Source organism: Kogia breviceps, chromosome 14, assembly GCF_026419965.1.
Source record: "Kogia breviceps isolate mKogBre1 chromosome 14, mKogBre1 haplotype 1, whole genome shotgun sequence".
NCBI classification, from domain to species: domain Eukaryota; kingdom Metazoa; phylum Chordata; class Mammalia; order Artiodactyla; family Physeteridae; genus Kogia; species Kogia breviceps.
In genome coordinates, this window is record NC_081323.1 from 56,488,975 (window position 1) to 56,516,970 (window position 27,996).

At 47.4% G+C, this 27,996-nt stretch overlaps 1 protein-coding gene, 1 long non-coding RNA gene and 1 other non-coding gene across 5 annotated transcripts; 1 reads left to right on the plus strand and 2 right to left on the minus strand.

Moving 5' to 3' along the window:
- Positions 1–19: 19 nt before the first annotated feature.
- Positions 20–1,365, minus strand: LOC136792543 (uncharacterized). The gene is made up of 2 exons (XR_010836487.1): positions 1,255–1,365; positions 20–307 (listed from the first exon to the last, which is right to left on the minus strand). It is a non-coding gene; the product is annotated as an uncharacterized lncRNA (long non-coding RNA).
- On the plus strand, positions 647–27,988 carry HMOX2 (heme oxygenase 2). Of its 3 annotated transcripts, XM_067012847.1 has the most exons (7): positions 677–808; positions 12,015–12,123; positions 23,007–23,133; positions 25,061–25,178; positions 25,548–26,039; positions 26,980–27,106; positions 27,196–27,988. In XM_067012847.1, exons 3-7 carry the CDS (start codon positions 23,048–23,050, stop codon positions 27,321–27,323), a joined length of 951 nt encoding a protein of 316 aa, XP_066868948.1. In that variant the 5' UTR covers positions 677–808; positions 12,015–12,123; positions 23,007–23,047; the 3' UTR covers positions 27,324–27,988. The 3 variants fall into 3 exon arrangements, with proteins under 3 accessions (XP_058893431.1, XP_066868948.1, XP_066868949.1); XM_059037448.2 differs by lacking the exon at positions 12,015–12,123 and having other exon boundaries at positions 647–808; XM_067012848.1 differs by lacking the exons at positions 677–808; positions 12,015–12,123 and adding an exon at positions 1,272–1,345.
- On the minus strand, positions 15,911–16,017 carry LOC131741914 (U6 spliceosomal RNA). Its single transcript, XR_009331268.1, has one exon. It is a non-coding gene; the product is annotated as a U6 spliceosomal RNA (small nuclear RNA).
- Positions 27,989–27,996: the final 8 nt, after the last annotated feature.

Below are 27,996 nucleotides of genomic sequence, written 5' to 3' on the forward strand. Positions count from 1 at the left end.
TTGTTTTAAATAACAACAATTTATTTAGTTTTTAAAATAAATTTATTTATTTATTTTTGACTGTGCTGGGTCTTCTCTAGTTGCGGTGAGCAGGGGCTACTCTTCCTTGCGGTGTGAGGGCTTCTCATTGTGGTGGCTTCTCTTGTTGTGGAGCACGGGCTCTAGGCATGCGGGCTTCAGTAGCTGTGGCTCTTGGGCTTAGTTGCTCCGTGGCATGTGGGATCTTCCTGGACCAGGGCACGAACCCGTGCCCCCCACATCGGCAGGCGGACTGTCAACCACTGCGCCACCAGGGAAGACCCCTATTCTGAATTTTAACAGATCTTTTGCCAAACTGTCCCCCCTTTCCCAATAACTCCCGCAAATACCGCTCATTCCCCACACCTTTGCCAGTACCGGACAATACCAGTCTTTTAATCTGCAGCCAGTCGCGTGGTTAAGAAAATGATGGGAAACTAGTGTGGCTGAAATAGAAGGGACAGGTGGAGCCCAGTGTGAAATGAGCCTGAAGCGGAGGTGACAAAGGGCAAGAAAAGCGCGTAGCCCCAAGGCGTCCTCATGAACATCCAGTCTAATGAATGGGAACATAAAGTCGCAAGCACTTTCGATTTACAAAGCCGACCAGCGTTCTGGGATTGCAGACACTTGCTCGCCGCAGGGGCGTGTCCTCCGCAGGCCCCGCCCCCGCTGCGTGCGCACCTCGGGCCGCCCGCTTGGCTGCGGCTGCTGGGGCGGCCGCGGCGCTGAGCGAGGCACTGAGTGACGCGCGGACTCGGTGCTGACGAGCGGCAGACCTGACCCGCGGAAGGTGAGTGTACGCGACCTGCCGCATCTACCTCGGGGCTCCTCCGCGGTCCTGGCCCGCCCGGGCTCTCGGGAGCTGGGCTCGGTCGGCCACGGCCCGCTGCGCCCCAGCGCCCGCTTGAGGGAGCCTTGGCGGGCCAGGGGCGGGGGGGCGGCTCGGAGCGGGCGAGCGGGGTGGGGGCCGAGCGGGGGGACCCCGCTTCCTAGAAGGCGTTTCAGAGGTCCGGGGAGGCCTAAGCCGCGGGTTCGCGTAGTTGTGCCCCGGGGGAGGTGACCCCCTGGTCACCGCGGGCGGACTTGGCGTTCCCGCGGGGCCTGCAGCCTCTGGCCGCCCTGCAGCACGTCTGTCCACCTTGGGCCGGCGAGGACCCAGACCTGGCCCGTCGGCGGAGAGCCATGCCTGGGCTGTTGGCATGGGCCGGGGCTCTGCCCTTCCTGCCCTTGACTCACCTCGGTCTGTAGGGCCCTTTGAGTCACTGTCTTGACTTCCGGAGTGACCCGCGGCCGCGAGATTGCGAGGGACCAACGTCAGGGGCAACCGGTTAGTCTGGCAGGGAGTCTGCTTGTCACCTCATAAGCGCAGTGCCCTAGGTGTATTATTGTCCCGTAAAAGCTGCCAGGACCGCCTTGCACAGTCTTTGCATAAGGTCTGTGTCATGTCATTTAAATGACTTATGATGAACCGGTTGCTGTGACCTGTGGCTGTTCATCCTTATTGTTTTGTATTCATGGCTCTGTGAACCACACAAGGCGGAGCATGATTGACAAAATATAAACATCCTATGGTGCTCTACAGCTCAGGAAGCCCTCTCATTCTCAGCGCCTAACAAAACCCTGTGAGTTGATAGTTTTCCCACAGGTGAAATGGGTTTAATGATGAAGCTCGAGTTAAGAGATTTAACCTGCATCCCACAATCAAGAAGATGGCACAGATGGTCTTGTACCTGGTGGTCTGCTCCCAGATCCCATGCTCTTTCCTAAACAAAGCCATGGAGATTGGAAATGGATTATGTTATTTAAACTAGACATTTTTCCCTCTCCCCCTAAACTGCCCTCCCAAGTAGAAGGAAACAGGGAGCTTACTGGTTTTATGTATTTGAATTTCTGTTAGGCATTAACCAGGTGTTTTGATTAAAATTTTAACTGCCATGTTAAAATTTTTAGGTTTTCTTTTGCGAGGAGGAGGATAAGGAATAAAAATGAGTAAAAATGTGCTTTTTAAAAAATTATTATTATTTTATATTTATTATTGGCTGCTTTGGGTCTTCGTTGCTGTGCTCGGGCTTTCTCTAGTTGGCGGTGAGCGGGGGCTACTCTTCGTTGTGGTGCGTGGGCTTCTCATTGCGGTGGCTTCTCGTGTTGCGGAGCACGGTCTCTAGGCGTGCAGGCTTCAGTAGTTGTGGAACGCGGGTTCTAGAGCGCAGGCTCGATAGTTGTGGCACACTGGCTCAGTTGCTCCGCGGCATGTGGGATCTTCCTGGACCACGGCTCGAACCCAGATCCCCTGCGCCACCAAGCACCAGGCAGGCGGATTCTTAACCACTGCACCACCAGGAAAGTCCCTAAATCTGTGCTTTTATTCATTATGTTTTTTTCAAGAAACATCACAAGACAAGACATCACAAGCTTACCAAGAGCTCACAGTTCAGTTGGGCATTTCAAGTTTACTTGTGAAATTGGGAAATGTTTTCAAATACAGTACCTAAGGCCAAAATACTGGTGGGGGTATGGGAATTCGAGGGAGCTTGGAAACACACTTACTGAGTGACCTCGTCAGACTGGGGATGTGAAGAGGAAAAATCTGTGATTCCCCCATTGTCTGACTTGATTTCCTTTTTTCCTTTGCCTGGGCCAATGAGATGATATGCTGTGAGTCATCAGAGTCAGGAGTATGAGCTACTCCAGAAATGACAATGCCAAGGAGAAGGTGAATTACAGAAAGTAAAGTATGCATTGCCTTTGGTTTACCGTTCTTTGAGTCTGTTGAAAAGCAAAATAGCTGGGCCCTTTGGGCTACCGTGGTTTTTTGGTTTCTTTTTAAAAGCTGACTCTCTTCATAGGATAGTTGGGCTCTGTATTAGGTTTGCACCAAAAACTGAAATATCACTCCTCTAGGAGGAAGATATTTTTGAAAATTGGAATTGTATATTTCAGTGTAAAATTCAGAATTTGGTTTGTAACTCCTTGGAGAGAAAGATGAAAAATTTGAACAATACATTACCTCCTTGTATATTATTGGCCATAGTTAACTAAAAAGTTATAAATAGACATTTAATGTAGTCTCTTTTTCTGATACTAGTTAATGGGAGAATTAAGAGATCTGGGTCACATTTCCTTTTGTTGAACACAGTGAAGGTTATTTGCTTTTTAACTTAATTTATTATATCTGTTAGGTTTGTTTGTGTAAAAGTATAGGATGGGGGGCTTCCCTGGTGGCGCAGTGGTTGAGAGTCCGCCTGCCGATGCGGGGGACACGGGTTCGTGCCCCAGTCCGGAAGGATCCCACGTGCCACGGAGCGGCTGGGCCCGTGAGCCATGGCCGTTGAGCCTGCTTGTCCGGAGCCTGTGCTCCGCAACGGGAGAGGCCACAGCGGTGAGAGGCCTGCGTACCGCAAAAAAAAAAAAAAAAAAAAAAAAAAGTATAGGATGAAAACTCTGCCTTTTATTGTAATCTGAATAATCTCTCGGTATTTTTGCCCTGCTGAGAAGCAGTGCCATTACTGATTAATTCTTGCCAGCAATGAGAGAGAGTGGAGGGGGCATATCTTTAATTGGAACAGTTAATATAACTGCTTATACTGGGGTCTTCCTGTTTTTTATTTGGAAGTTATTTCACTCTGGTGACCACTCAGGTGCTCTGTGATAGTTCACTCCAAGGTTTACTTTTCCCTATTGACTTCATTTATTTACCATAAGATGTCTCCCATTATATTACACATTGTAAAGCCAACTAATGAAGGCAGCTGGCTTTAAATTCTTTTAAACTTTCTAATAAATCTGACACACAGTACTGAAATACAGTAGCCCATAACTGATGGTCTGGTCTAGCAATGTTACTTATGTTTACAGGATATGCAGTTACATTTATTCATAAATCCTTTCTGTATGACCAGTGTCTTTCCATTAAGAATAACAATGGTTTTGGAGTTCACTATAGATAATTTAGAGGTGCATAGCTATTATAAAGGGAATATATTTACAGTCAGCCCATCAGAAAACTGCATCTAAATTGCAATCATGGCTGACTGCAGTGGAGCCAGGAACTCTTTCTGGGTCGTCATATCAACCACATCTATAGTCAGACCTTACAAGATAATATTTTAAACCTTAACTAGGCATTTCAAAACAGCAGTTAAATTCATGAGGCTCTTCTCAGTGAGCAGGTTTTAATGTTGCTTTGATGTAATTTTAAAAGGCTTTTAGCAAATGTGCATTTCCCTATGTGATATATTTCTTTTAAGCAAGTATTTTAATAGTAATCCAAGGGCTGTTTAGTCTGCTTTTGGAGTAGGAATTGCATCAGATTGCGTGTCTTCTTGCTGTTCAATAATGTGATGTTGAGGAGGGTTCTTTTTTCAAATGTATGCTTAAATATCTCTCTCTCTGAAAGTCTACATATACACTAACTTTTTGTTTGCACTTCAAAATGATTGGATTGTTAAGTACAAAATTGAGCTGATTAATCAATTTGTAACCATTATTTTCACAAAGAGCTTTTGAACACTAGACAATGTTGTTTTATGTGTGCGTATATGTATCCAAATACATATTAATTTATATTAGAAAGAGTGAAAAGTAAACGGTTTGTTTATCCCCAAAAAGGAAGCTGTGGTATATTTTTGATCATGAGAAAAACATTTAAACCCCTTGAGCTGCAGTTTCTGTGTCTGAAAAATGAGGTTAATACTTGATGAGCCTTCAAGTCTTGAGTGCCTTGAATGCTGCTTTTCAATCTAAGACAGGGGTTTCCAAACTTTTCTGTTTCACTAAGTTTGGGGTTGGGCCTGGGAACCTGTGTTTTTAAAGTTTCCCATGTGATTCTTGTTTGGGGCCTCCTTGTCTAAAGCCCAGGCTGGATGGAAGAGGGAGTAGATTGGTAGGAAGGCAGAGAAGTAAGCGACAGGATACATGAGGAAGGAGACAGCAGAGAGGACAGAAAGGGCGGATTGCTGCACACAGTGACTGCGGTCAGCTTTTTCTGCCAGAGGCCCAGCAAGTGGATATTCTTTTCTCTCTACTTAGGGGAAAAATTAATTTTTGTCACACGAATAGATTTGTTTCCTTCCCAGGAATATCATAAGCCTAATTATTGTCATAGTTCTCAGTAACTTTAAAAGGGCTTTGGGGAAGAATGGCATAAAAAGACAGGTGTCTAGCACCCCGCCAGCCTGACTTTTTCTCAATACTCCCAGCTTCTTGCCTTTCTCTCACTGAGCTCTCTCAGTCTTGGAAGCCTCAAGTTTCACTGTCTTGTATTATATTCAATCCCGCAGTTACCTTAGGGCTGTGGGAAGGTGCTAGCATGATTAAAACAATTTGCCATCATGCTTTTAGCTAATCTAGTTGGCTGACCTGCCTCCTCAGTCACTGGGGTGATCATATTTATCATGCCAAACAGTAGGACCCATAGTCTGAGCATACAGGTATACTGAAGGAGTTGGTGAGACAGGATATTTGAGTCAGATCTGTCCTGGAAAATCTGGAACATAAGGCTTCATCTTTAGCACTGTTGTCTGTACTGTACAATTAGCATTTATACTGTAATACACCTGTTATGTTATTTATCTTTCTATTTCACTCTCTTTCTCAGTTGAAAGCTGCTTGAGGTCCCGAACATCTTAGGCCTCTTTGTAGTCATAGAGCCCATGAGCATTATAAGTGTTTGTTGATGATAAGATGGCATGTCACATGCCTTCCTTAGTACTGGATCTGCTATTCTCTCTGGCAAGACCACTAGGAGCTGCTGCAGAGGAGCTGTTGTCACCTGGAACTATTTCCAGGGCAATTTGCAGGAGGGCAGGCAGATGAAGGGGAAGAATGGGTGAGCAAAACTGAGTGTGGGTTGGGAGGGGGGGCTAGGTAGTAGTGTTTGAAGGCAGATGAGAAAAGCAGACATAATGAAGTGGCATTAAACCTTTACTCCCTTGATTTTCTACAGGAAGGCAAGGGGAGAGTCACGCCTTCTCTTTGCTTAGTATTAGCAGGTATCCCACTAATTAGAAAATAACTTTTAAAACACTATTCTGGGACTTCCTTGGCAGTCCAATGGTTAAGATTTCGCCTTCCAATGCAGGGGGTGTATGTTCGATCCTTGGTTGGGGAGTTAAGATCCCACATGCCTTGGGGCCAAAAAACCAAAATATTCAAAAACAAAAACAAATAAACAAAAACACTCTGTTCCTCTGCCACACTTGGGTTTTTGTCAGCCTCAGCAAAATTTCTAAGTGTCTGTGCTCAGTGTCACGTTTGTCTTGGTTTTGTAACACTTTTTGTGTTTGCAAAACGTCTTACTGGCAGACCCAGAAGGAACAAAGTGGGGTGACTGGCTGCTCTAGGTTATGTTTTCTTCCCTTTGCACGTGGCTTTTCTGGGACTTATGCCCAGATTTTAAAGCCAACACATTCAAGTGCAAATGCCTACAGGTAGAAGGACAAAGAAGCTATCTGTCTGCCCATTTGGCACACATGTCTTGCCTCTATGGTGTGCAGACTATTGGCACCGAGGGGATGTATAAAAACAACAGCAAACCCAGCAGTCCTTGTTCACAGGGGGTTGGCAATCACCTTGAGGAGGTGCAAAACAGTAAATTCACTTCGTACGGTGTATGATTTTTTTTTTTTTTTTTTTTTTGCGGTACGCGGGCCTCTCACTGTTGTGGCCTCTCCCGTTGCGGAGCACAGGCTCCGGACGCGCAGGCTCAGCGGCCATAGCTCACGGGCCCAGCCGCTCCGTGGCATGTGGGATCTTCCTGGACCGGGCCACGAACCCGTGTCCCCTGCATCGGCAGGTGGACTCTCAACCACTGCACCACCAGCGAAGCCCTATGATTGTTGTTTTGACACTCAGTATTCTGCGAGGTCAGGGAAGTGAAGAGCTGAGAAGTGGAAAAGATGATAATTTGAATGAAACCCACTGGGTTAGGTAAGAGAGTAGGAAGAGAAAAGAAGGAAGGAGGGGAAACCCCTCTTTAATAACAGGAAGGAGGCAAATAACAGGAAGTTATTCGTTTGAGAGTGGCAAGTGAATAAGCATTAAGGGGTTTTACTGAAAACATATTATCCACAAAAGGAATGTCTCTCATAAAGTAACTCATCTAGAATAGGGATTCTTAACCTGAATTCTCGGTCCACAGAACTTTAGGGGCCTGTGGTTGCTCTGGAATAGCATAGGCAGCATTTTTTAAATATGTAATTGTTCTGGAGAGAGAGTTTGAAGTCTTCATCTGATTTTCAAAGGGATTTGCAACTTCAAAAGGCTAATGATTATTATATTCTGACAAATACCCTTAATACCTATCTTCAGAAGTGCACGTTTGTGAATTTGTATCTTCAGAGGAGGAGGTATTTCCGTAGAAGATTAGAGACAGAAACCGTAGGATTCCTTTGTAAACAAGCAGCCTTCTACCAAACACCAAGTGTCATGGGACATACTTGAGTGTTCATGCAAAGGACAGCATGTTCTCACGTACACAGTGGTCTAATCTGGTTCCCAGGAGTGGGGCAGCTAAAGTGCCCTTACCTGACTGGTGTGGGTAAGGCTCCAGGTCTGCCCTCAGGGACCTTATAGTCGAGTGCAGCCGTTTAGAGTGTGTACCTGTCCATGATACAGAACTTGAGCCAAGTAGGAGTGTTGGGGAGGGGGTGAGTTGGCACAGAAATCACATGCTTTTTGTAAGGTCAGGACGTTTTTCAGAAACTACTAGACTGTTGGAAACAAGGTATGAAAGAGTGGAGGGAGCCCTGGGCAGGTCTGTGAACAGTGGCTAATTCAAGACCAGCTTCCCTCTGCTGCTTTGGGCGGCATGCAGACCTAAAAGACTGTCCTAGAGCTGCCGTCACTTAGCACACATGGCGGGAAATGGAAACCATCTGTTTCAGAGTGAGTGCCCTACCTGCCCCAGACCACAGCCAGCAAAGCATGCTGAGCTCAGGGCTCCTGAGGGCGGAGGAGGAGCTGAGCTCCCGCCCCTCACCTGCCCTGACTGCTTTAACTGTGGATGCTCCACTGTACTTGCTCCATGTATTGGCCTTCTGTGTAGGGTTTGGTTTGGGAAAAGGGGTGAGCGTACCTCTCAAAGCCCTGGAGCACATGATTCTCTGCCTTTCTTGACATTTGCCCTCCCCATCGTGTCTACCTTTTTCCCCCCTAGTTATTCATTCATTATTGCCTAATCAGGTCCTTAGTCAGCAGTAGATGTTCTGGGCTATTTGAGTTTCCTCTCGATAATGATTGGTGGTGACGTGACAATGATGTTTGACCAGTCTGGAGACCTCTTGGGAATTACAGGCACCCATTTCATGTATCTTTAACATCTTCTGTTTTTTTTTTTTTTTTTTTTTTTGCGGTACGTGGGCCTCTCACCATTGCGGCCTCTCCCATTGCGGAGCACAGGCTCCGGACACGCAGGCACGGCGGCCATGGCTCACGGGCCCAGCTGCTCTGCGGCATGTGGGATCCTCCCAGACCGGGTCACGAACCCGTGTCCCCTGCATTGGCAGGCGGACTCTCAACCACTGTGCCACCAGGGAAGCCCCATATATCTTTTTTTTTTTTTGTGATATGCGGGCCTCTCACTGTTGTGGCCTCTCCTGTTGCGGGGCACAGGCTCCGGATGCGCAGGCTTAGCGGCCATGGCTCACGGGCCCAGCCGCTCCGCAGCATGTGGGATCTTCCCGGACCGGGGCACGAACCCGTATCCCCTGCATCGGCAGGCGGATTCTCAACCACTGCGCCACCAGGGAAGCCCCCCATATATCTTTAATTTATGTATTTTGTGCAGGCTGCCTCATGGAACAGGAAGTTATTCATTTTATAGTGGCAAAGTGCTGTTTTTTTTTTTTTTATTTTCTTTTTGATAAATTGCGATCACTGTAGCATTTTGCTTTTCCCCCTTGCAATAATAACCTAATGCCTTGGTGTATTTCCTCCAAAATGTGCTTAAAGACAGGATATGGACATGTTAAAAGAAGGTTGACCCCTTCCCTAGACTAACGAACATGAAGAGAATTCTGCTCTGAAATGCCTTCTCTAAAGCCAACTGAGGGAATAAAGGGTTTTCACAGAGGTGGACAGCAGGAAGGGTCGGTGGTTTGTGCATGCATGGGGTGGAGGAGTGGTGGTAAGTGTTTATTACCTGGACAGTTAAAATTTTGCCTATCCATTTCTTTTCTTTTTTTTTGGCCGTGCTATGCATCATGTGGGATCTTAGTTTCCTGACCAGGGATTGAAACTGCACCCCTTGCAGTGGAAGTGCAGAGTCTTAACCACAGGACCACCAGGGAAGTCCCGCCTATCCATTTCTTTAAAATAAAAAATTTTTAAAAAAAAGGTAAGGCAGTATTCTGCTCTTAATCAGTCTTTCATAGTCCTTAAAATTTAAAAGGTGTGTGGTCAATACCTGTATCCGTAGAATGTCAGGAAACCAGTTTAAAACCACTGCAGTGCAACATTTCTCTTTCAGTGAGCTATTTGAGCACAGAGCATCATGTGCTTGGTCCCCCTACAAGGCCCGTGTCACCCCCTGCCCTCCATCAGTAGAAATTTCTGCAGTAAAAATGCTGCTCAAAGATCCTTACTCACTAGCCAGCCATTTTTCTTATTTCTGGGATTCACTTTTAAATGTTCTCTTTGTCATCTGCCCTTTGAGAATACCGTGATTTTGAGAATACCTTACATTCTGAAAATTGTCTATTCACTCAGTAAGCCCTGATTAGGTAGGTACCCTGTGTTGGGCAGTAGGAGACAAAGATAAATGAGCCATAATCTGGAAAAAAGACATGTGTACAGATAAATACTGTAACAGAATACAAGTGCTATAATAGATCATGAAAGGCTTACTTAGGTAGCTCTTAATGTAACATCATGCCTCCAAGATCATCCAGCTCATTATTATCTAGACCTTCTTTTTAGAAGCAGTACAACTCCATTTTTAGAGGAATAGGGGAGCTGCTCTGTCTAAAATGGGTGGGGGAAGCCCACAGTCTTTCCTGCTCTGCCTCCTGTTAAATACCATCTGCCCTGCAGCTCACTGAGAAGTGCCTCTTATTTTATAAATGAGGATGTTGGAGTTCAGGGCAGTCGTGTAATACAGCTAGCTTGTGCAGACCTGGTAGTAGAGCTTAATTCTCATTCTTAGCCTACTTGTCAGTCAGACACCAGACTGATAAACAGTAATTAGATTTTCTCCCAGTTTTATGTTCTATTCCTCCAAGAAGTCAGTGAGCACATTTCTGTCAGGGCTTCACCTCTGCCTGGCTTTTTACTGAGCCTGCTTTAAAGGTTTTGCCTCCTAGCGATCTAAATACAAATCAGTCCTATTCCCAGAAAGGTACTGTGACCCATTTCATCTGTGGGCAGTGCCAAGTTGCCCCACCTACAGGCTCTTCTGTTTTCTGGTGGAAATTCAGTTTCCCCAGAAATCTCTGTAAAGGATATTTGATGAAGGTGTGATGGATGGTGTGAAACATAGCGTGAAAACAAAGCTCTTCTTGTCTCTGTAAACTGATGAAGGGATGAGAGGTTCGAGCAGGGTTTTTCAGCCTTGGTGCTGTTGACGTTTTGGGCTGGATAATTGTTGTTGTTATTGGTGTGTGTGTGTGTGTGTGTGTGTGTGTGTGTGTGTGTGTATGCACACTTGTGCTTTCTGTGGGATGTTGAGCAGCATCAGACCCACCTCAGACCCACTAGATGCCAGTAGCACAGTCCATCCTCCAGTTGTGACAACCAAACATGTCTCCAGGCATGGCCAAATGTCCGTTGAGGGATAAAACGGCCCGCATCTGAGAACCCCTGGGTTAGGGATTGATTGGCAAGAGACCTAAATGGAAATCAGAATTTTCAAGTACATTTTTCATTTACCTAAACTTTTATTTACAGCGATGAGCTGCTCTAAAGAAACAAAATAGTAACATGTCCCGTCCCCGATCCTGACCCTCTGTGGCATGGAGGAGCTTCACCTAACTCATGTTCAGAGCCTCCTTAAAAGAATTTGAGGGCTTCCCTGGTGGCGCAGCGGTTGAGAGTCCGCCTACCGATGCAGGGGACACGGGTTCGTGCCCCGGTCCGGGAGGATCCCACATGCCGCGGAGCGGCTGGGCCCGTGAGCCATGGCCGCTGAGCCTGCGCGTCTGGAGCCTGTGCTCCGCGATGCGAAGAGGCCACAACAGTGAGAGGCCCGCGTACCACAAAAAAAAAAAAAAAAAAAAAAAAAAGAATTTGAACTCAGGTGATCATCTTCCTTTAGGTCCTTTGCAAAATTTATTTTGCTAGAAATTCCAAGGTTTTTCTGTTCCTTTCTTGGTATCTAGTGTTATCAGAATGAAAATAGAGGTTCTTCACAGTGAGCATTCAACTCAGTCTGTGACCCCAGTATAGATTTGATGCTACCTGTAGGGCCTTTCATAGAGACAGGGGTTTTTCCATTTCTTAACTGAAAGTATACAGGAACATTTGTTAACTTTAAGTGACACTTTTCGTTAGTTTATTAATCAGCATCATACTATATGGCAGTTTTATAAGTAAATTATCTCATTTAATTTTTATACCTACGTTGCAGAGTTGTTGTTACTATCCTTACAGATGAAGAAACTGAGACTCAGAGAGGTACCTGGTCGAGGGCCACCCAGCAGGTGTGCAGCAGAACCAGGGTTTTCTCTCTGTCCTGCCTGACTGGAGCCTGTGCCTTGACCACAGCCCTATGCTGCCTCTCTTGGCTGGGCTTAGTTCAGGTCAGGTTTGTTGGGCGCCTACCGTAGGCCGGCTCTAGAGATCATCATGCAATTCAGTCATTGCCTCAACTCCTTTGGTGTCCTGTCAGCACATTAGCATTGTGCTGTGCAGATAGGACTTCTGTGCGTATGGCTGCTGTTAGACTTGTTGAGCCCATCTTCCAGAAACTTAGAGATGGAGGGATTTGGTCTGCATGTCATAGGACGTATACCGAAATACAAATACATATATTTGTATCTAAGTTAATAGTTACATTTATACAGATGCTGAGTTACTGCCAGTGACTACTGCATGGGGAGGCTGTGTCCTGGGCATTTCGTCCTGGTGAGGAAACTAATGCACATGGCTGTGGAAATTTCACGGACAGACCAGGTAGAGTAATGTGTGATGATCTGTTATCTCTTACCTTGGATCCGAGAAAGATTCAGTGAAGAGCTAGAGTATCTAGAAAAAGAGTTTGAGGGCATTTTGCTAAGTAATCACTGTGGCACCTTGATTTTTCTGCCTTTCAAGTATGGTTTTGAGGGGTGTTGCAAGTAAATTGTTACTAACAGTGAAATTTGTGAATATTTTGTCTTTCAAAAAATAAGTTTTATTGAGTTAAAGATTATCCTTATAAGTCAGCTCTCATTCTGAGATGCTTTTCAGAGTGGAAGAGAGGACTGCTGTTACAACTAACTGCTGATAACTTCACATCACCTACAGTATATTTTTTCTACCCTCTAGCTCCTGGCTACTCCTAGGGGACATTTTCATCCATGTACAAATAGGCCAGATATACTGAGGGAGGAAAACAGTTGCGCACCCCCATTCCTAGGAGCTGTTGCCTCATTTATTAATACAGGGAACCAGAGAGTTGAGTGGCAGCAGGCTGCCTGCTCTGTGCTCCTGACCGCTCCTCCAGTGGAGGCAGGGCTGCTGGGAACGCTGGGAAAGCTGAGCCTCTTACTCTAAGAAAGTCCAGCACCTATTGCTGCTGGTCCCCTGCCACCATAGACACAAGCCTGTGAGGACAGGGCCAACCTTTCAGAGTTTCCAGTTCTTGGTCAGGGCTTGTTTCCTTGCTGCCATTTCACCCACCCCTTCCACTGCTGCCAGAATCTAGGCAGTCGTGAAAAAGCCTGAGAATGACACCAAACTCTGCAGGCCTGTGGGAATATGTTAAGATCCCAGACAGGTCCAAAGTGAGACAGAGGAGTCACCTCATTAGATTGACCAATGCCTTGGCCTATGGAGTTGCTAATCTTATAAGAAATTTATGTTGATGTACTTCCTATCCATCACACTACTGTTTCAAAGGCTGATGTATTTTCAGTAGACAGAAAGATAGGACTGAATAGGTCTTAGACACTTAACACATCGGAAATCATAGGACTGAGCTCACTTTTCATACTAAAAAAACAAATGGCACTCAGTGGTTTAGCAAACCCCTCCACTGTGAGCGTAAATGCAGTGTAATACAACCTCAGTTTCCATGTTGCTAGTAGTCTGTCGTGACACCCTACTAATTTCACATTTATGTACCACTGAGGGTTAGCTGGGGACACAGGAGGAATCACCTTGCATTCAGGAGGACTCAGGTTTGGTCCCAGCTCGACTACTCTGAGTGACCTTGGCCATATTACTTAATTCTCTTGATCTTAGTTCCTTCATAGTCATGGGATTCTGCTCGAAAGTGACTTAATCTAGTGTGTCCACATCTGTTAGACTTTAGTCTGGTGCTCTTCCTCTGCACCACCCTCTCTTGGGTGAACTTGAGGGCCTTTGGTCCCTGCAAGGATGCTGCTTAGGTTCTGTTGATCCTGTTTGTACAGAGGAAATTACCTGGGAGCCTATAGCACTTCTAGGTTTTCCAAAATGGAAATTCAGCAGAAGCATCCTAATCATCCACTCTCTCCCTCAACTCCCAAATGCTATTTGTAGTCATCATTTATGAGAGAAGCTGAAGCCACAGGTGACAGTGTTGCACCTGAGTGAAAGGAAATGTGGCTGACTACTTAACCCACAGGACATGTGTTTTCAAGATTGTTCCAAAGTTGGAATGACTTTTGCTTGATGGAGATGACCCACCAGCATTTACTCTGTTACAACCAGCCCTGTAGATGTCTGGTGCCTAGGCTTTGTTCTTATAAAATCCCAGCCTAACCATTTTAGAATTCAGTCAGTACTTCAGCCCTCACCCCTCCAGGTGCTTCTTATGGGGCTAAAGCGTCTTGTCTTCTCAGCCCTGAGACCCAGTGGCACTCAGGGAACAGGGCAGGTCTTGTATTTATTTCATTTGTAGTAGGAAGTGGCGTCTTTGGTGCCAGCAGCAGTAGATTTCTGGCCTCTTCTCTGCTCTTTTAAGTGTTTCAAGTTTCGTCCCAGTGTCTGCTTTTGAATTCTTGCTCAGCTGTATTAGAATGTGCTAGAGATGAGCCCACCCCTCTACAGTGAAAAAAGCCTGCCAGAGAAGTCTTGGACTTCCTGAATCACGCCAGTTTTTGAGGTTACTAAGAGACTAGTGCCCTTAGTTGCTTTCTGTTTGCTTGTTGCCCAAATGTGCAGGTGCATATTGAGTAAATCTAACGCGAGAGCTTTGTGTCCCTGGACTCCCCACTTTTCCAGGATTCCTTGTTTGAACTTGCTCTTTGTCAAGAGGTTAAGTCATCCATTCAATGAACTGTGGGATTGAATTCACCCAGTGATCAAAATGAAATGGGTGAAGCTTGTGTGTAAAATTTCCTGAGGTGTGGCAGCACTAGAGTTCAGAAACCTCAGGTCATTTATTCTACAAACTCAGAAGGTATTGATCTAGATGATGTGGTTTCCTCAGGGTTTTGGGAGGCCTCTCTTATCACTACTTCGTAGGGTAAGAGCTGAGTCAACCCTGTGCACTGCTCCCAACATCCAGGTTAGCCAGCATCGAGCAGCATCTGCAGTGTGGATTTTCTAGCTTCAGTGGTCACAGGTCTCACCTCAGAAAGAGCAGGAATTCCCATTTCCTGACACTGTCAGAGGATGAGGGCTGAGTCAGAAGTCCTTAGGTATGACCTGCCCAGAATTATCTATGGATTCACCAAATTTCACATTCTTCCTCAGTGTTTCAGAATCACCCAGCTGCCCATTTTCACCAACAACTTTCTCAAGAGATCATTAGCATTTGAGCAGCGTTAAGTTTCATGAAGCACTTGTGCACACATTAGCTCATTTACTCCTCACAGCACACTCAAGAATGTGGAGCAAAGAGAGTTTTGTTACCCAGTTTTATGGATGATGAAACTCAGCCTTCAGAAGGTTATGACTTACCTATAGCCATGGAGCTACTAAGCATTGGAACTCCAACCCAGATCTTTCTAACTCTAAAGACCATACCCTTTGTGCAAGGGCCCAGCTACCTTTCCATTCCCAAAGGTGAGCTGGATCTAGAACAGTAAATGGGAGCCCAAAAGTGGCCCCTGTAAACTGACAGGTCCACTGAGCTCCCCCCTCCCCTGCATCATTCTAGCCCTCCCTGAGGTCTGGGAAAAGCGCAGGGACAGTCAAGGCTGTTTGCTACAGAAAACAGGTTGCACCTCCTCTTCACATCCATATGCCAGCTGAGGTGCAAAACTGGCCCTTGGTGCAGGGTTTACGCTTATAAATACTGGATTTTAAACAGTGCTAAGGAGAGCAAGTTTATTTCCACGTTGCATCCAGGAACAGGGCTTCTTCCCCCTGTTGAGAATTTCCTTGTGTCCTAGCATGGTCTGAAAAAAGCTCACCAGGAGTGTCTCCTAGGGTAGACCAGCTAGTAAACAGTTCTGAGTTCATTCTCAATTCCTTTTGTAAGATTAACATTTGTTATAAAGTGGTTTCATGGTCATTATCCTATTTGATCCTAGTAATAGTCTTTTATTGAATGCTGGGCAGATATTCATTGCATTGTACAGGTGAAAAATGGAGAAAGCTGGAGAGATTTGGAAGCTCTGAAGAGATGCACCTTCCTGCCCCCTGGCTTCCTCCCTCCTGCTCCCTCTCCCTGCGCAGTAGCCCTAGCTTGTTTGTTCCCCAGATCATATATAGGGTTAGAAGCAGGATGTTAGAATTTACTCTTTTTGTGTAGACAGATATTCAGAAAAGAACTTGCATGATGGGTAAACACCCATTTCTTTCTTTTTTTTTAAACATCTTTATTGGAAAAAATATGGAATGCTTCACAAATTTGCGTGTCATCCTTGCGCAGGGGCCATGCTAATCTTCTCTGTGTCGTTCCAATTTTAGTATATGTGCTGCCAAAGCAAGCACAACAACCCATTTCTTTATATCTGCTGAGGCTTGCCTGATAGGAGTGTGTGGCACCATTAAGAATGGACTTGGCCTGATTATGGGATTGTTCAACAGAAACAGGTATTCTCACTTAAAGGTGAAAAGGGGATGTAGAGAAGGAACAAATCCTATAGTCCAGGAAAGGAGGTGTCTTGGACTCTTGTATTCTGTGTTTATCATCTGAAAACATTTATGGGGCACATATTGTACATGGTTTCTGTGAGAGGTGATGCATCATTTTTAACTATGACCCTCCTGAATGTCACAGTATGTGGGTGGGGTGAGATCATAGACAAAGATGTATGCAGTTGAAAGGTATTAGCTCAGCCAGAAGAGTGGAAAACACACAAATACATCTCCATGGGCTGTGGGAAGAAAGCTGCACCAATGACCAGAGGCACCTTGAGACAGAAGAAACCAGAGACCTCATTACCCAGCAGTACTGGCTAAGAAAAGGAGTCAGAGCCTGCTGAGGTGCCTGCCCTCACAGGCCCGCGGGTGAGGAGCAGCCTTGCTGGGCAAAGGGAGAGAGGATGTGGGACTGAGCCTGTGTGGTGCTGTCAGAGGGGCCAGGGAGTCAGTGTCCTCCTTTGATGTGGGGAGAGCAGCCCGGGGCAGGGACTACAGGGGAGACCCTGGGCTGCTGGAGCCCTGGGAGAGGACTCTGGGGGAGCAGCAGAAAAAACAACACTGGCCCCTAAATGAAGGCGACAACCCAGCTGGGTCCTGTGAGGTGAGAATGGCCTTGGCCAGCTCAGAGGCATGGGAATTATAAACAAGTCATTAGTTAGAAAAAAACCAGACCACCAGAAAGAGGGGTGGAGGTGGAGGGAAGGAGGGAGGGAAGGAGTCAGATTTGAAGAAAAATAAAACTAGATTTCATACCATTTAATTCAGAGACGTAGTACCCAACTAAATTTTTTATTATTTTACTTGGTATTTTAGAATTTAATCCATATTTTATTGTCACCCCTCACCTGCCCCCTTCATTTAGCTAGCTTTATCAGTACACATTTCATTCATGCATCGGCAACAATTACAGCTCAGGTTGGAGAGTCCTCAGGGTGCTGTGCTGTACATGATTTGGAACATGGTATTTGACTCTGAGAAACTCAGAGTATGAGGGAGTCTTGATCTGTCTTGTAGGATACTTCCGGTTTAATGGGGTGGGAAACAGGCTGATGGCACTTGTGGAAGCTAAAGAATAATCACCTCTTATAAATGTGATGCCACTTCTAGACCGGAGTGAACTCTGAACCGCCAGCAGCCTTCTAGGAGGCAGGCAGGGACTTCTGGTGCCCAGTAGGAAGCCATTCGGTAGGGAGGGAGCAGCCACTCACCTTCCCTCTGGCTGCTTCCTCCTCTGTGTATGTGGGAAAACAGCACTAGCTCATGTTGTGGGCATCCCATGAGTTGCAGTAGCTGATAGCTGGTCGCTGTCAATTCCAGTCAGGCAGGAGAACTGTTCTGATTTCAGGGAGCTGGTTGCCTGCCTTTCCTCCCCCTTCCCCCACTCCTTCCTCTCTAGTTCTGGCCAAGCTCAGCAACCTGCCCCCTTCCCTCAGTTGTGGTTTTCCAGGGCAAAGAAGAAGAATGGGAATGAAAAAAAGAATTGTTACGGATGAAGTCTCCACTGTGCCTTTTGGGATCACCAGGTGGGGAAGGAGTGGTGATTATGTTTCCATCTGGCAGCCGTGTCCCAGGCTGACTGACCTGAGATTTGCTGACGTGAGTCTCTATGGAGGAGGATTTAATGTCTTTGAACATGACTGTTCTTTCAGAAGCCATAGAGTCTTGAGCCTGTCATTTACCAGGGCAGAGGCTTTGAAATGAGTGTTGTGTATCTGCTAGGCCAGGTCCACAGGAGGGAACATTGGTGATTGGGACGTTGTTGCTGCTTCTCTCAGATCAGGTGTGGGAGTGAAAACCAGTAGTGATCAGGTCAACAGCTAGGAGTACAGGAATTATGGAGTTGTGGAAGTAGATTTTACAAACAGAGAGTCACAGTTTTCTGGAAGTAGAAGAGAGAGAGAGGGCAGATCGACCTTTCTAGAATTAGTAAGAGCCAAGTAAAGGGCCCAGGGGACTTCCTGGTGACCACTTGGTACAGTACAGGGTCTTAGCTGGTTTCCTTGGTCCAATTGCTCTCTCTCTCCCTTCTCCCATGCCTTTCCCTCCCCCCCTTTCAAGAGAATTGAGCCACTTTATATGAAAGAAGGAGCCAGTTAGCTAAAAAGTCCGACAAATAACAAGTATTCATAGTTTTCCAAATTCCCTTCCTGTCACCATCAGTATACTTAGTTGTAGATAGTCGTAGTCAGTGTCCGGGGGCCTTTTTTTAACAAAGAAGTTTATGTAGACTTCTTTATGCAGGGGTAGAGCCGGTCAACTTGTTGCTGTGGTGCCAGGATTCCATTGTTTACTGTTGTTTGAGTAGCCCTGCCCTGTATTGTTAGGCTGTGTGACTTTTTTCAAATGTCATAGTATGGCTACTTATCATTTTGGTACAGATTACTATTAATACTTCTTGAAGTGTATTTCCCACAGTGGAATATTTTGGGATCTTTCTGTTTTTGTTGGGGGTTGGGGCAGCTTCTTGTTGATAACAAGAGGTTGAAGTCTAGAAAGGTTCCACATTTATGATTTGGCTTCTGATTTTCTAGGGATTACAGTGGTTCCTACAAAGAAAAAAGGATTTGAGTGAAGTCAGCCTGACCAAGTTTGGCCACGTAGCTTTTCAGAGAATGAAGTGATTTCTGTTTCTGATGTGAAAGGTGGCTCCTGAATGCTGCACCCCAGGCCACTCCCTTGAGGAACAGTGGCCAGGCCTCAGGAATGGACACAGCCCTCTTCCTGGCACCGAGCCTGTGTGGGTTGAATATACTAACTGAGCCTTCCTGAGAATGTTCTCCTTCCCTGCCAGATGGAGTTTTTAGCCTGCGTAAGGACTTAGTATTCTTGCCGCTGGGATGGAATAAGCTGGTATCTGTCCTTCTTTCAAAGTAAAATCTTTAAACCGTGTTTGGAGTTTAGAACCTGTTGAAGTAGTGGACCGCAGAGTGCGCTTTGCTGGCCACAGATGCCTGCTGTTGGCGGCACGCATTACACCCACCTTCTTTCCTTTGGATTTGTTGTTCAACATGTGTTTATGGAGAGCCTGTTATTTTTGGGGCCCTGGAGCTACAGCAGTGAAGCAGACAGCTGTGGCCCTGCCCCTGGGGGCAGAGTCGGGCCTCCTGAGAGCTGGGAGGAGGGAATTAGGGGCTGTTGGGCAGGACCAGGTTGAAGAGGGTGGGCAGAGGGTGTGCCTGAGGGAGGACTGGCACAAATAAAGTGCTACTGAGAAAAAAAATGCCAAGACGGGCACTGGAGGAAAGGTGGCTTTCCCTTCCTCTGTGTTTTTAAGAGAAGCAGAAGCCTTGTTGCTCAAGTGACTACACCTCCCAGAATGTGGTGTTATCAAGTAAAACAGTTAATGGTCAGATTTAATCGCTCATACAATCACTGCTGTGCAGCATGATGATCAGGTGGAGGAATTTGCCTAAGTTACTGCAGTTGGTAACCTAGGCAACCAAATGGCGTTTGTTCTTGTCTTTACCTGATTTTAGTTTTTTCCTGTAAGCAGCATGGGGGCTGCAGTCCTCAGGTGCCTGGGGTGTGCCCTCAGTGTGGCCCTGCACCTGCCTAGAGCCTCTGGGGCCTTTTACTGCAGCCTCCCTCCTCTGGGAAGCCTAGAACTCTCATCTCAGCACCCTCTCATATCTGCAGTCTGAATGCTGAGCAGCTGGGGACAAACTGTGGCTCTCAGGGTCCCTAAGGGAGTGGAGCTCAGATGTTCTTTCTTAAAAGTCTGGGGGATTCCCGGGCAGTCCAGTGGTTAGGACGCCACACTTTCACTGCTGAGGGCCCGGGTTCCATCCCTGGTTGGGAGCTAAGATCCCATAAGATCCCGCAAGCCGCGCGGTGTGGCCCAAAATGAAGTCTGTAAAGTTGGGTCAGTGTGAACAAGCTGGGGGAAGCTATGTGGGGCTTATTCCACAGTTGGCAGAGTCTACCTTGACCACTCAGAAAGAGGACACATAGCTGGGCAGCCTTTCACCATCTCTGTGGACTGTCCAGTTTCTAGCTTTGTTCATATTGTTGCTTGATCTAGAGGCACTTCCTCTCCCCCACCCCAGATCCCGTCTGTTGTTGATGGTCTGCACCATACTGTCACCAGCACTTTGATAGAGAAGAGTGTATCTAATTTGGAGTCAAAAGAAGGTCCATTTTCTATATTTTGTTATTTCTTTTCTACTTTTCAGCTTTATTGAGTTATAATTGACAAAATTGTAATTGTTTAAAGTGTGCAACGTGATGATTTTGTATATGCATACATTGTGAAAGGATCCCCACAATTAAGTTCACACATCCATCACCTCACATTTTACCTTTTTTTAAAAAAAAATAAATTTATTTATTTTATTTAATTATTTTTGGCTGTGTTAGGTGTTCGTTGCTGTGTGTGGGCTTTCTCTAGTTGCAGTGAGTGGGGGCTACTCTTTGTTGCAGTGCGCGGGCTTCTCATTGTGTTGGCTTCTCTTGTTGCGGAGCACGGGCTCTAGGCACACAGGCTTCAGTACTTGTGGCATGCAGGCTCAGTAGCTGTGGCTCGCGGGCTCTAGAGTGCAGGCTCAGTTTGTGTGGTGCGTAGGCTTAGCTGCTCCGTGGCATGTGGGATCTTCCTGGACCAGGGCTCTAACTGGTGTCCCCTGCATTGGCAGGCGGATTCTTAACCACTGCGCCACCAGGGAAGCCCTGCAGTACACTATTATCAGCTATAGTCACCATGCTATTCATTAGCTTCTCAGACCGTATTCATATTATAACTGAAAATTTGTACCCTTTTACCAGCCTTTACCCATTGCCCCCACTCCCAGGCAGCCCCCATTCCACTGTGTTCTATGAACTGAACTTTTTTTGTAAAGATTGTGCATAGAAATGGTACCATGCTTTGTCTGGCTTATTTAACTTTCTGCTATTTTCTAATTGTTCTTGGGCAAGTACAAACCATTATGTCTAGTATTTACTGAGTGCTTACCAAGTGGCAGGCACTGTGCTTCTGTGTTCTCACTTAATCCTTCCTATCATTAATCTGATTGTATAAATACTAAATCTAAAGGTGAGAGAAGGTTCGGAAAGATCCCGCTGAGCAAAACCATGCCTTATAATATCCCCAAAGATAACAAGGTGTTATTTAGAGAAAACTCAGGATATTTAGCAAAATACTAACAGTGGTTGTATTTGTGGGTTGAGATAGAGGTTTTTTTTTGTGTGTGTGTGTGGTACGTGGGCCTCTCACTGTTGTAGCCTCTCCCGTTGCGGGGCACAGGCTCCGGACGCGCAGGCTCAGTGGCCATGGCTCATGGGCCCAGCCGCTCCGCGGCATGTGGGATCCTCCCAGACCGGGGCACGAACCCGTGTCCCTTGCATCGGCAGGCGGACTCTCAACCACTGCGCCACCAGGGAAGCCCTAGAGGTTGTTTTTTACTCTTTATACCTTTCAAGGACCTTTATGCCTTCTTTATTATACCTTTCTTTTTTTTTTTTCTTTTTGCGTTATGCGGGCCTCTCACTGTTGTGGCCTCTCCCGCTGCGGAGCACAGGCTCCGGACGCGCAGGCTCAGCGGCCATGGCTCACGGGCCCAGCCGCTCCGCGGCATGTGGGATCTTCCCGGACCGGGGCACGAACCCGTGTCCCCTGCATCGGCAGGCGGACTCTCAACCACTGCGCCACCGGGGAAGCCCTATTATACCTTTCAAAGACCATTTCTTATACTTCTTTGTTCTCCTTGAACAAAGAAGTTCCTATTTCTGGGTAGCACTCAGTAATGCTCAGTAAGTAGATGCTGCTTGAAGTAGAAAGTTAAGGTCTCTTCTTTTCTTGGCTTGATTTGGCCTGAGTTGGTAGCCCTGGTCTTGCATTACTTTGTTAGTTGTTGGTGCAGCTATGCTGCTGTTCATCTGGAAAGTTCCCAGATGGGCTCCCACCGCTTTGCACTGCCAGGGTGGAGGGTGAGCTTGTTGTGTTCTGGGACCGTATCTCCCTGGCTGATGAAGGCTCAGCCATGGCAGCAAGCAGCAGGCACCGATTGGCTAACTTGTTATTTCCATCAGCCGGGCAGAGTCTGGAGTGGGCTGGGGACAGTTTGCTTGCATGGTGACTCAGTGTAGCTGATGCAGGTTGTCAGGGGCCTTTCAAGCAGCTCTGCTTTAAAGCAGAGCTGCTCTGAATGGCCTGGCTTGATGTTCCACTTTGTGTGCTTCTCTGCTTCTCTCTGCACAAGACCACCTGCCTTTAACAGGTAGGCTGGGTTGGCTCAGATGAGCTTGCTGCTGCACTGAGAGCTGCTGCACTGCTCTTTTTAAAAATGATGTTTTCTTTGTTATTTTATGCTTTGGATAACTTTTAATTTTGCTATAATTTCAGAAATACAGAAAAGTTGTAAGAATGGTACATAGAACTCTTGTGTACGTTTTATCCAGATTTACCATCAGCATTTTGCCTCATGTGCTCTACTTGTGTGTCCTCCTCCCTCCATGTACGTGCCTGTACACACACACACACACACCCCCACGTGCACGCATGCTATTTTTCTCTCTCTGAACCATTTGACAATAAGTTGCAGGTAGTATGCCCTGTTACTTTTGAATACCTCAGTATGTGTTTCCTAAAACAAGGACGTTCTCTTAACTATCCACAATGCAATTATAAAAAACAGCAAGTTCAGCATCAATACAATGCTGTCACCACTGTCCATATGCAAATATAGTCCCAGTAACGGCAAAGCTTTATTTTTAACGAAAACATTCCTGAGACACGTGGGTGACTCCTTGCTTACGTTGCTCAGGGGAGAGCAGAACCAGCAGGTGTTTGGGGGACATGACTGTTGTGGGTGCCCCATCACGTACTCCTCATGTCTCTGCAGGACCACAGTAGTGAGAGCAGCAAGAACCACACCCGGCAACGATGTCAGCGGAACTGGAGACCTCAGAGGGGGTGGATGAGCCAGAGAAAAAGATCTCTGGCGCCCCAGAAAAAGAAAACCACACCAGGTGAGTGATGGGGCCTGGCCATGTTGAGTCAGGTGGGCCCGGGGCCTGCCATGCCCAGCACACCTGGCTTCAGGTGCTGGAGGCACCAGGTGTGGCCAGGGTCATGCTGCTGTGGTTCCCGGACGCCAGGCTGGCACTGCAGAGACAGCATATGGCACCCTGGGCTGCTCAGCACTCTGCCCGCTCCTTCTCACCGTCACCTCCATCATACGAGGAGGCAGGACGGGCACTGCTAGGAATGCTGAATAGTGGAACTTGATGGTATTGCTTGTCCTTTTTTCTTCTTAAAATTCTAAGCATTTTGTCATCTGGGGTGAGAAAGGGTAATCCGAGGCAAAGCTGGCACCTTTTCCAGTGTCTCCCACCCCCTCGAATGTGGGAGCAACTCTAACTTCAGGGCTTTCCTTACTGGGGAGGACCAGTTCACTCAAAGCCTCTAGTTACCTGGGCCTGTTCTTCGTTGTTCTTAGCCTCTCCTTGTAGCCCTGTCATTGGCAAAGTTCTTTTTTTTCTGAATATTTATTTTTTATCAAAGTATGGTTGATGTATAATATATGTTACAGGTGTACAGTATGGTGATTCACAATTTTTAAAGGTTATACTCCATTTATAATTACTACAAAATATTGGCTATATTTCCTGAGTTGTACAATACATCCTTGTAGCTTATTTTATACATAGTAGTTTGTACCTCTTAGTCCCCTACCCTTATATTGCCCTCCCCCTTTCAGTCTCCCCGCTGGTAACCATCAGCTTGTTCTCTATATCTGTGAGTTTTCTTTTTTGTTATATTCACTAGTTTGTTGTAGTTTTTAGATTCCACATGTAAGTGGAATTTAGTATTTGTCTTTCTCTGATTTCACTTAGCATAATGCCCTCCAAGTCCATCCATGTTGCTACAAAAGGCGTTATTTCATTATTTTTTGTGGCTCAGTAATATTCCATTCCATTCCATGTATGTGTATGTATGTGTGTGTGTATATATATATATATATATATATATATATATATATAATGTTCTATTTTTTAAATTGGAGTATAGTTGCTTTACAATGTTGTGTTAGTTTCTGCTGTACAGTAAAGTGAATCAGTTATACATATACATATATCCACTCATTTTTAGATTTCCTTCCCATTTAGGTCACCACAGAGCAGTGAGTAGAGCTCCAGCAAAGTTCTTTTTTTATATCTTGAAATAATTGCTAATAATAAACTATTGTCAGCACATGAGCGATATGACGATATGAGCCAGTCTCCTAAAGAAGCCAACAGAGGCTGGGCTTCGAGAGGTCAAGTTTTTGTTGCTCTAGTAGATGATTGTGTGGATGCACGTGAGCCCCCACCCAGCGTGTTCTCCACCTTGTCTGGTACTGGCTATTGGCATCTGTCAGCACCACTCCATCCTGCATAATTTTGTTAAGCAGCACAAACCTAGGTCCTGGCTCTAACCTCCCTAGCCTTGATCTCATTTGCATCCTCTTACTCCTGGACCCAGCCACATGTAATCCTGAAGACACTGTGGGTCCAAGGTGGGAGGAAAGCAGCAGGGCCACCCCAGGAGATGCACGGTCAGTCCTTCTCAGTGGTGTGGATTCCAGGAGAGACATTACCAAAGGTTGTCTGTTTCCTGAAGCCAGCACACGCTGTGGTAGGATTAGAGGTGTTGTGTTTGTTCGGGCACTAGGGGGCCACAGAAGCAAAGCATCATTCATTTGGGTGTTTCAGAGAGACACGGACACTGTGGAGGAGTAGGTCACAGTAATCCAGAGTGTCTCCCAAGTCCTTGGAGCAGACTCACGTCTGCCTGCCCTGTGCTTCTTGGTAAGAGGCTGGAATCGAGTTTCTGAGCAGCCTCTGCCTCTAGCTCAGCAAGTGGTCAGCCTAGAGCTGGGAAGGGCTAATTCACACACACATGCTCTCTCCATAGGATGGCAGACCTCTCCGAGCTCCTGAAGGAAGGGACCAAGGAAGCACATGACCGGGCAGAAAACACCCAGTTTGTCAAGGACTTCTTGAAAGGCAACATCAGGAAGGAGCTGTTTAAGGTTTGTGCTCTAGGTCATGGACTGGGTTGGGCTGGGGGCCTTAGTCCCATGAGGAAGGCCCCCTGGAGAGCCTTTCTCCATACTCTGTGCTTTCTCAGCGTCAGGCTGTGGTTTCATGTCTTTAAGTGAATAACATAGTGATGTAAAGGAAGTGATCCATGTTCTAAAGAATTCACCGTGTCATTCCTTTAAGAAACAAAAGCTTCCTGCACACGTGAAATAATTCACTGTATAAAAGTAGGCCTTTGGGGAATGGAGGGGGGTGCTACTCGAGCTTTTGTCTACAGCTGCTCAGAAGTGTGGGCAGTGGGCTCGGGAGTTGCCGGCCAGGGTCTCCCTTTCCCATGGTCTCCCCATCGCCCTCGGCAGCTGGCCACCACTGCACTGTACTTCACATACTCGGCACTTGAGGAGGAGATGGACCGGAACAAGGACCACCCAGCCTTTGCCCCCTTGTACTTCCCCACGGAGCTGCACCGGAAGGCGGCGCTGATCAAGGACATGGAGTATTTCTATGGTGAGGACTGGGAGGAGCAGGTGCAGTGCTCTGAGGCCACTCGAAAGTACGTGGAGCGGATCCACTACGTGGGGCAGAATGAACCAGAGCTGCTGGTGGCCCACGCCTACACCCGCTACATGGGGGACCTCTCAGGGGGCCAGGTGCTGAAGAAGGTGGCCCAGCGGGCCCTGAAACTCCCCAGCACAGGGGAAGGGACCCAGTTCTACCTGTTTGAGAATGTGGACAATGCACAGCAGTTCAAGCAGTTCTACCGGGCCAGGATGAACGCCCTGGACCTGAACCTGAAGACCAAAGAGAAGATCGTGGAGGAGGCCAACAAGGCCTTCGAGTACAACATGCAGGTACTGCCAGGGGTCAGGCGGGAAGGGGCCTCTGACCACGGGGGGCCGCCCTTGGTCTGCCTGAATGGACATCAGTGCATTAGGACAGAGGAGCTGCCCAAATGGGCATCAGTGCACTAGGACAGGAGCTACAGGCTGCCCGAGAGAAAAGTCAAGGGACCAAACAGGCCAGAGAGCACGAACCCAGTCATGGCTCTGCCTTGTTTGATAGCCTGTGTGTTGTGTTTTGGGAAGGCGAGGCACCAGCACATTGAGGGGTTGGGAAGGAGAGAGCCATCTCCCTCCCTCTCACCCCAGGATCCTGGTCTTAAGGAATGGGTTTCCCCCTTTTTAGCAGGGATTGCTATGAAAAGCCCTACTTGGTAAGTTCAGGGAGAGAACCAAGGAGAGTGAGAATGACTCAGTTTACAAGTAGCTGTTAGATGGGCCCAAGTGTGGGGAGGCTGATTCTGTGTCCAGAGCCCAGGCCCAGCCCTCAGCACCAGGAAAGTTGCCACGGGAGGTGGTGAAGCGCCAGCCTGACCACAGGCCTGGCAGCCCTCTAGTCTGATCTCAGCAGGCCTCTGAGGGCCACTCAGGCTAGGTCAGCCCTGTCAGGGCCTCATTCTCCCATGTTCCTCCTTTTCTGTTGTTTCTTGCTAAAAATACCCAGCGGCTGGAAATAGGTAAGTACCAGTGCTCACACAGTGTCTTGGGGCAGCACTTTTGCTTTCTCCTCTCATCTGTGCCCTGGTATTTTCAGTTGTGGGCTATCAGTCTGGGCAGCACAGGTGCAGCCACACCTCCCAGAGCTCAGTGTTGGGGCACAGACTAGGGCTGCCACTCTGCACTCCTGAGCAAGCCTCGCCTGCTCCAGCTCCGTGTCCAGGGGAGAGAGATTTTTCTTTGAAAACAGAGGATACACAGTCCAGTGATGGCTGTCAATCCTCTGCACCTGCAGATATTCAGTGAACTGGACCAGGCTGGCTCCTTGCTGGCCAAAGAGACCCTGGAGGACGGGCTCCCTGTGCACGATGGGAAAGGAGATGTGCAGAAATGCCCCTACTACACTGCTAAACAAGACAAAGGTAGGTCTCATGTGTCCTGAGCTCCCCCCAGGGTGGTTGTGTCTGTGTCCCCCACTGATGCCATGTCCCTTGTTGGTGCTGCCATGTAGGTGCCCTGGAGGGCAGCAGCTGCTCCTTCCGAACAGTCCTGGCTATACTGAGCAAGCCCAGCCTCCAGTTCATCCTGGCCGCCAGCGTGGCCCTGGCTGCCGGCCTCTTGGCCTGGTACTACATGTGAAGGACCCACCACCCACGCTGGCGCCCTCCTCCTGACCACTGGCCCACCCTCACCTCCACCCACGACCAAACTACCACCTCAGGTGACTTTTTTTTAATGCTGGGCTTGAGAAAACAAGCAACCAATAAAAGCCAGATGCTAAAGCCTTTGCCTGTCAGCATCCCATCTGTGGGCCAAATGCTGACCTGGGTGCAGGCCCACCCTCCCTGCAGTCCCCAGGCCATGGCAGCAGGAGCAGCCAGCACAGCTCAGCGGGCCAGCCTGGGCCTCTGGAACCAGCTCTGCTGCTGGGGCACCCATACCTCTGACCCCAAGGCTCTTTCCCTCTGTTCTTCCTCATCATGTCGGCATTTAGGTGGATATCTTTCCCCTGCTGGAAGTGGAGTAGCTATTAAGTTCAGGCTCCCATAGCCCTGGGGTCGGGGGAGCTCCCTAGACGTGGCTGCTTTTCTGTAGGACCTCTCCTGGGGGCGGGGGCCAGGAAGGGGGCAGAAGCCAGGCTTGCATCCTGCCTCAGAGGCCCTGGGAGCTCTGTCCTGGGTAGCCAGTCCTCATGCCTCTCAAGCAGAAACCTGAGTGGGGTCTGTTTGCCCGTGGCCTGTCTCCTCTGACCTGTGGAAATGCTACTGCACTCAATAAAATGGACTCTGACAGCTGCCTCCCTCCTTCCTGG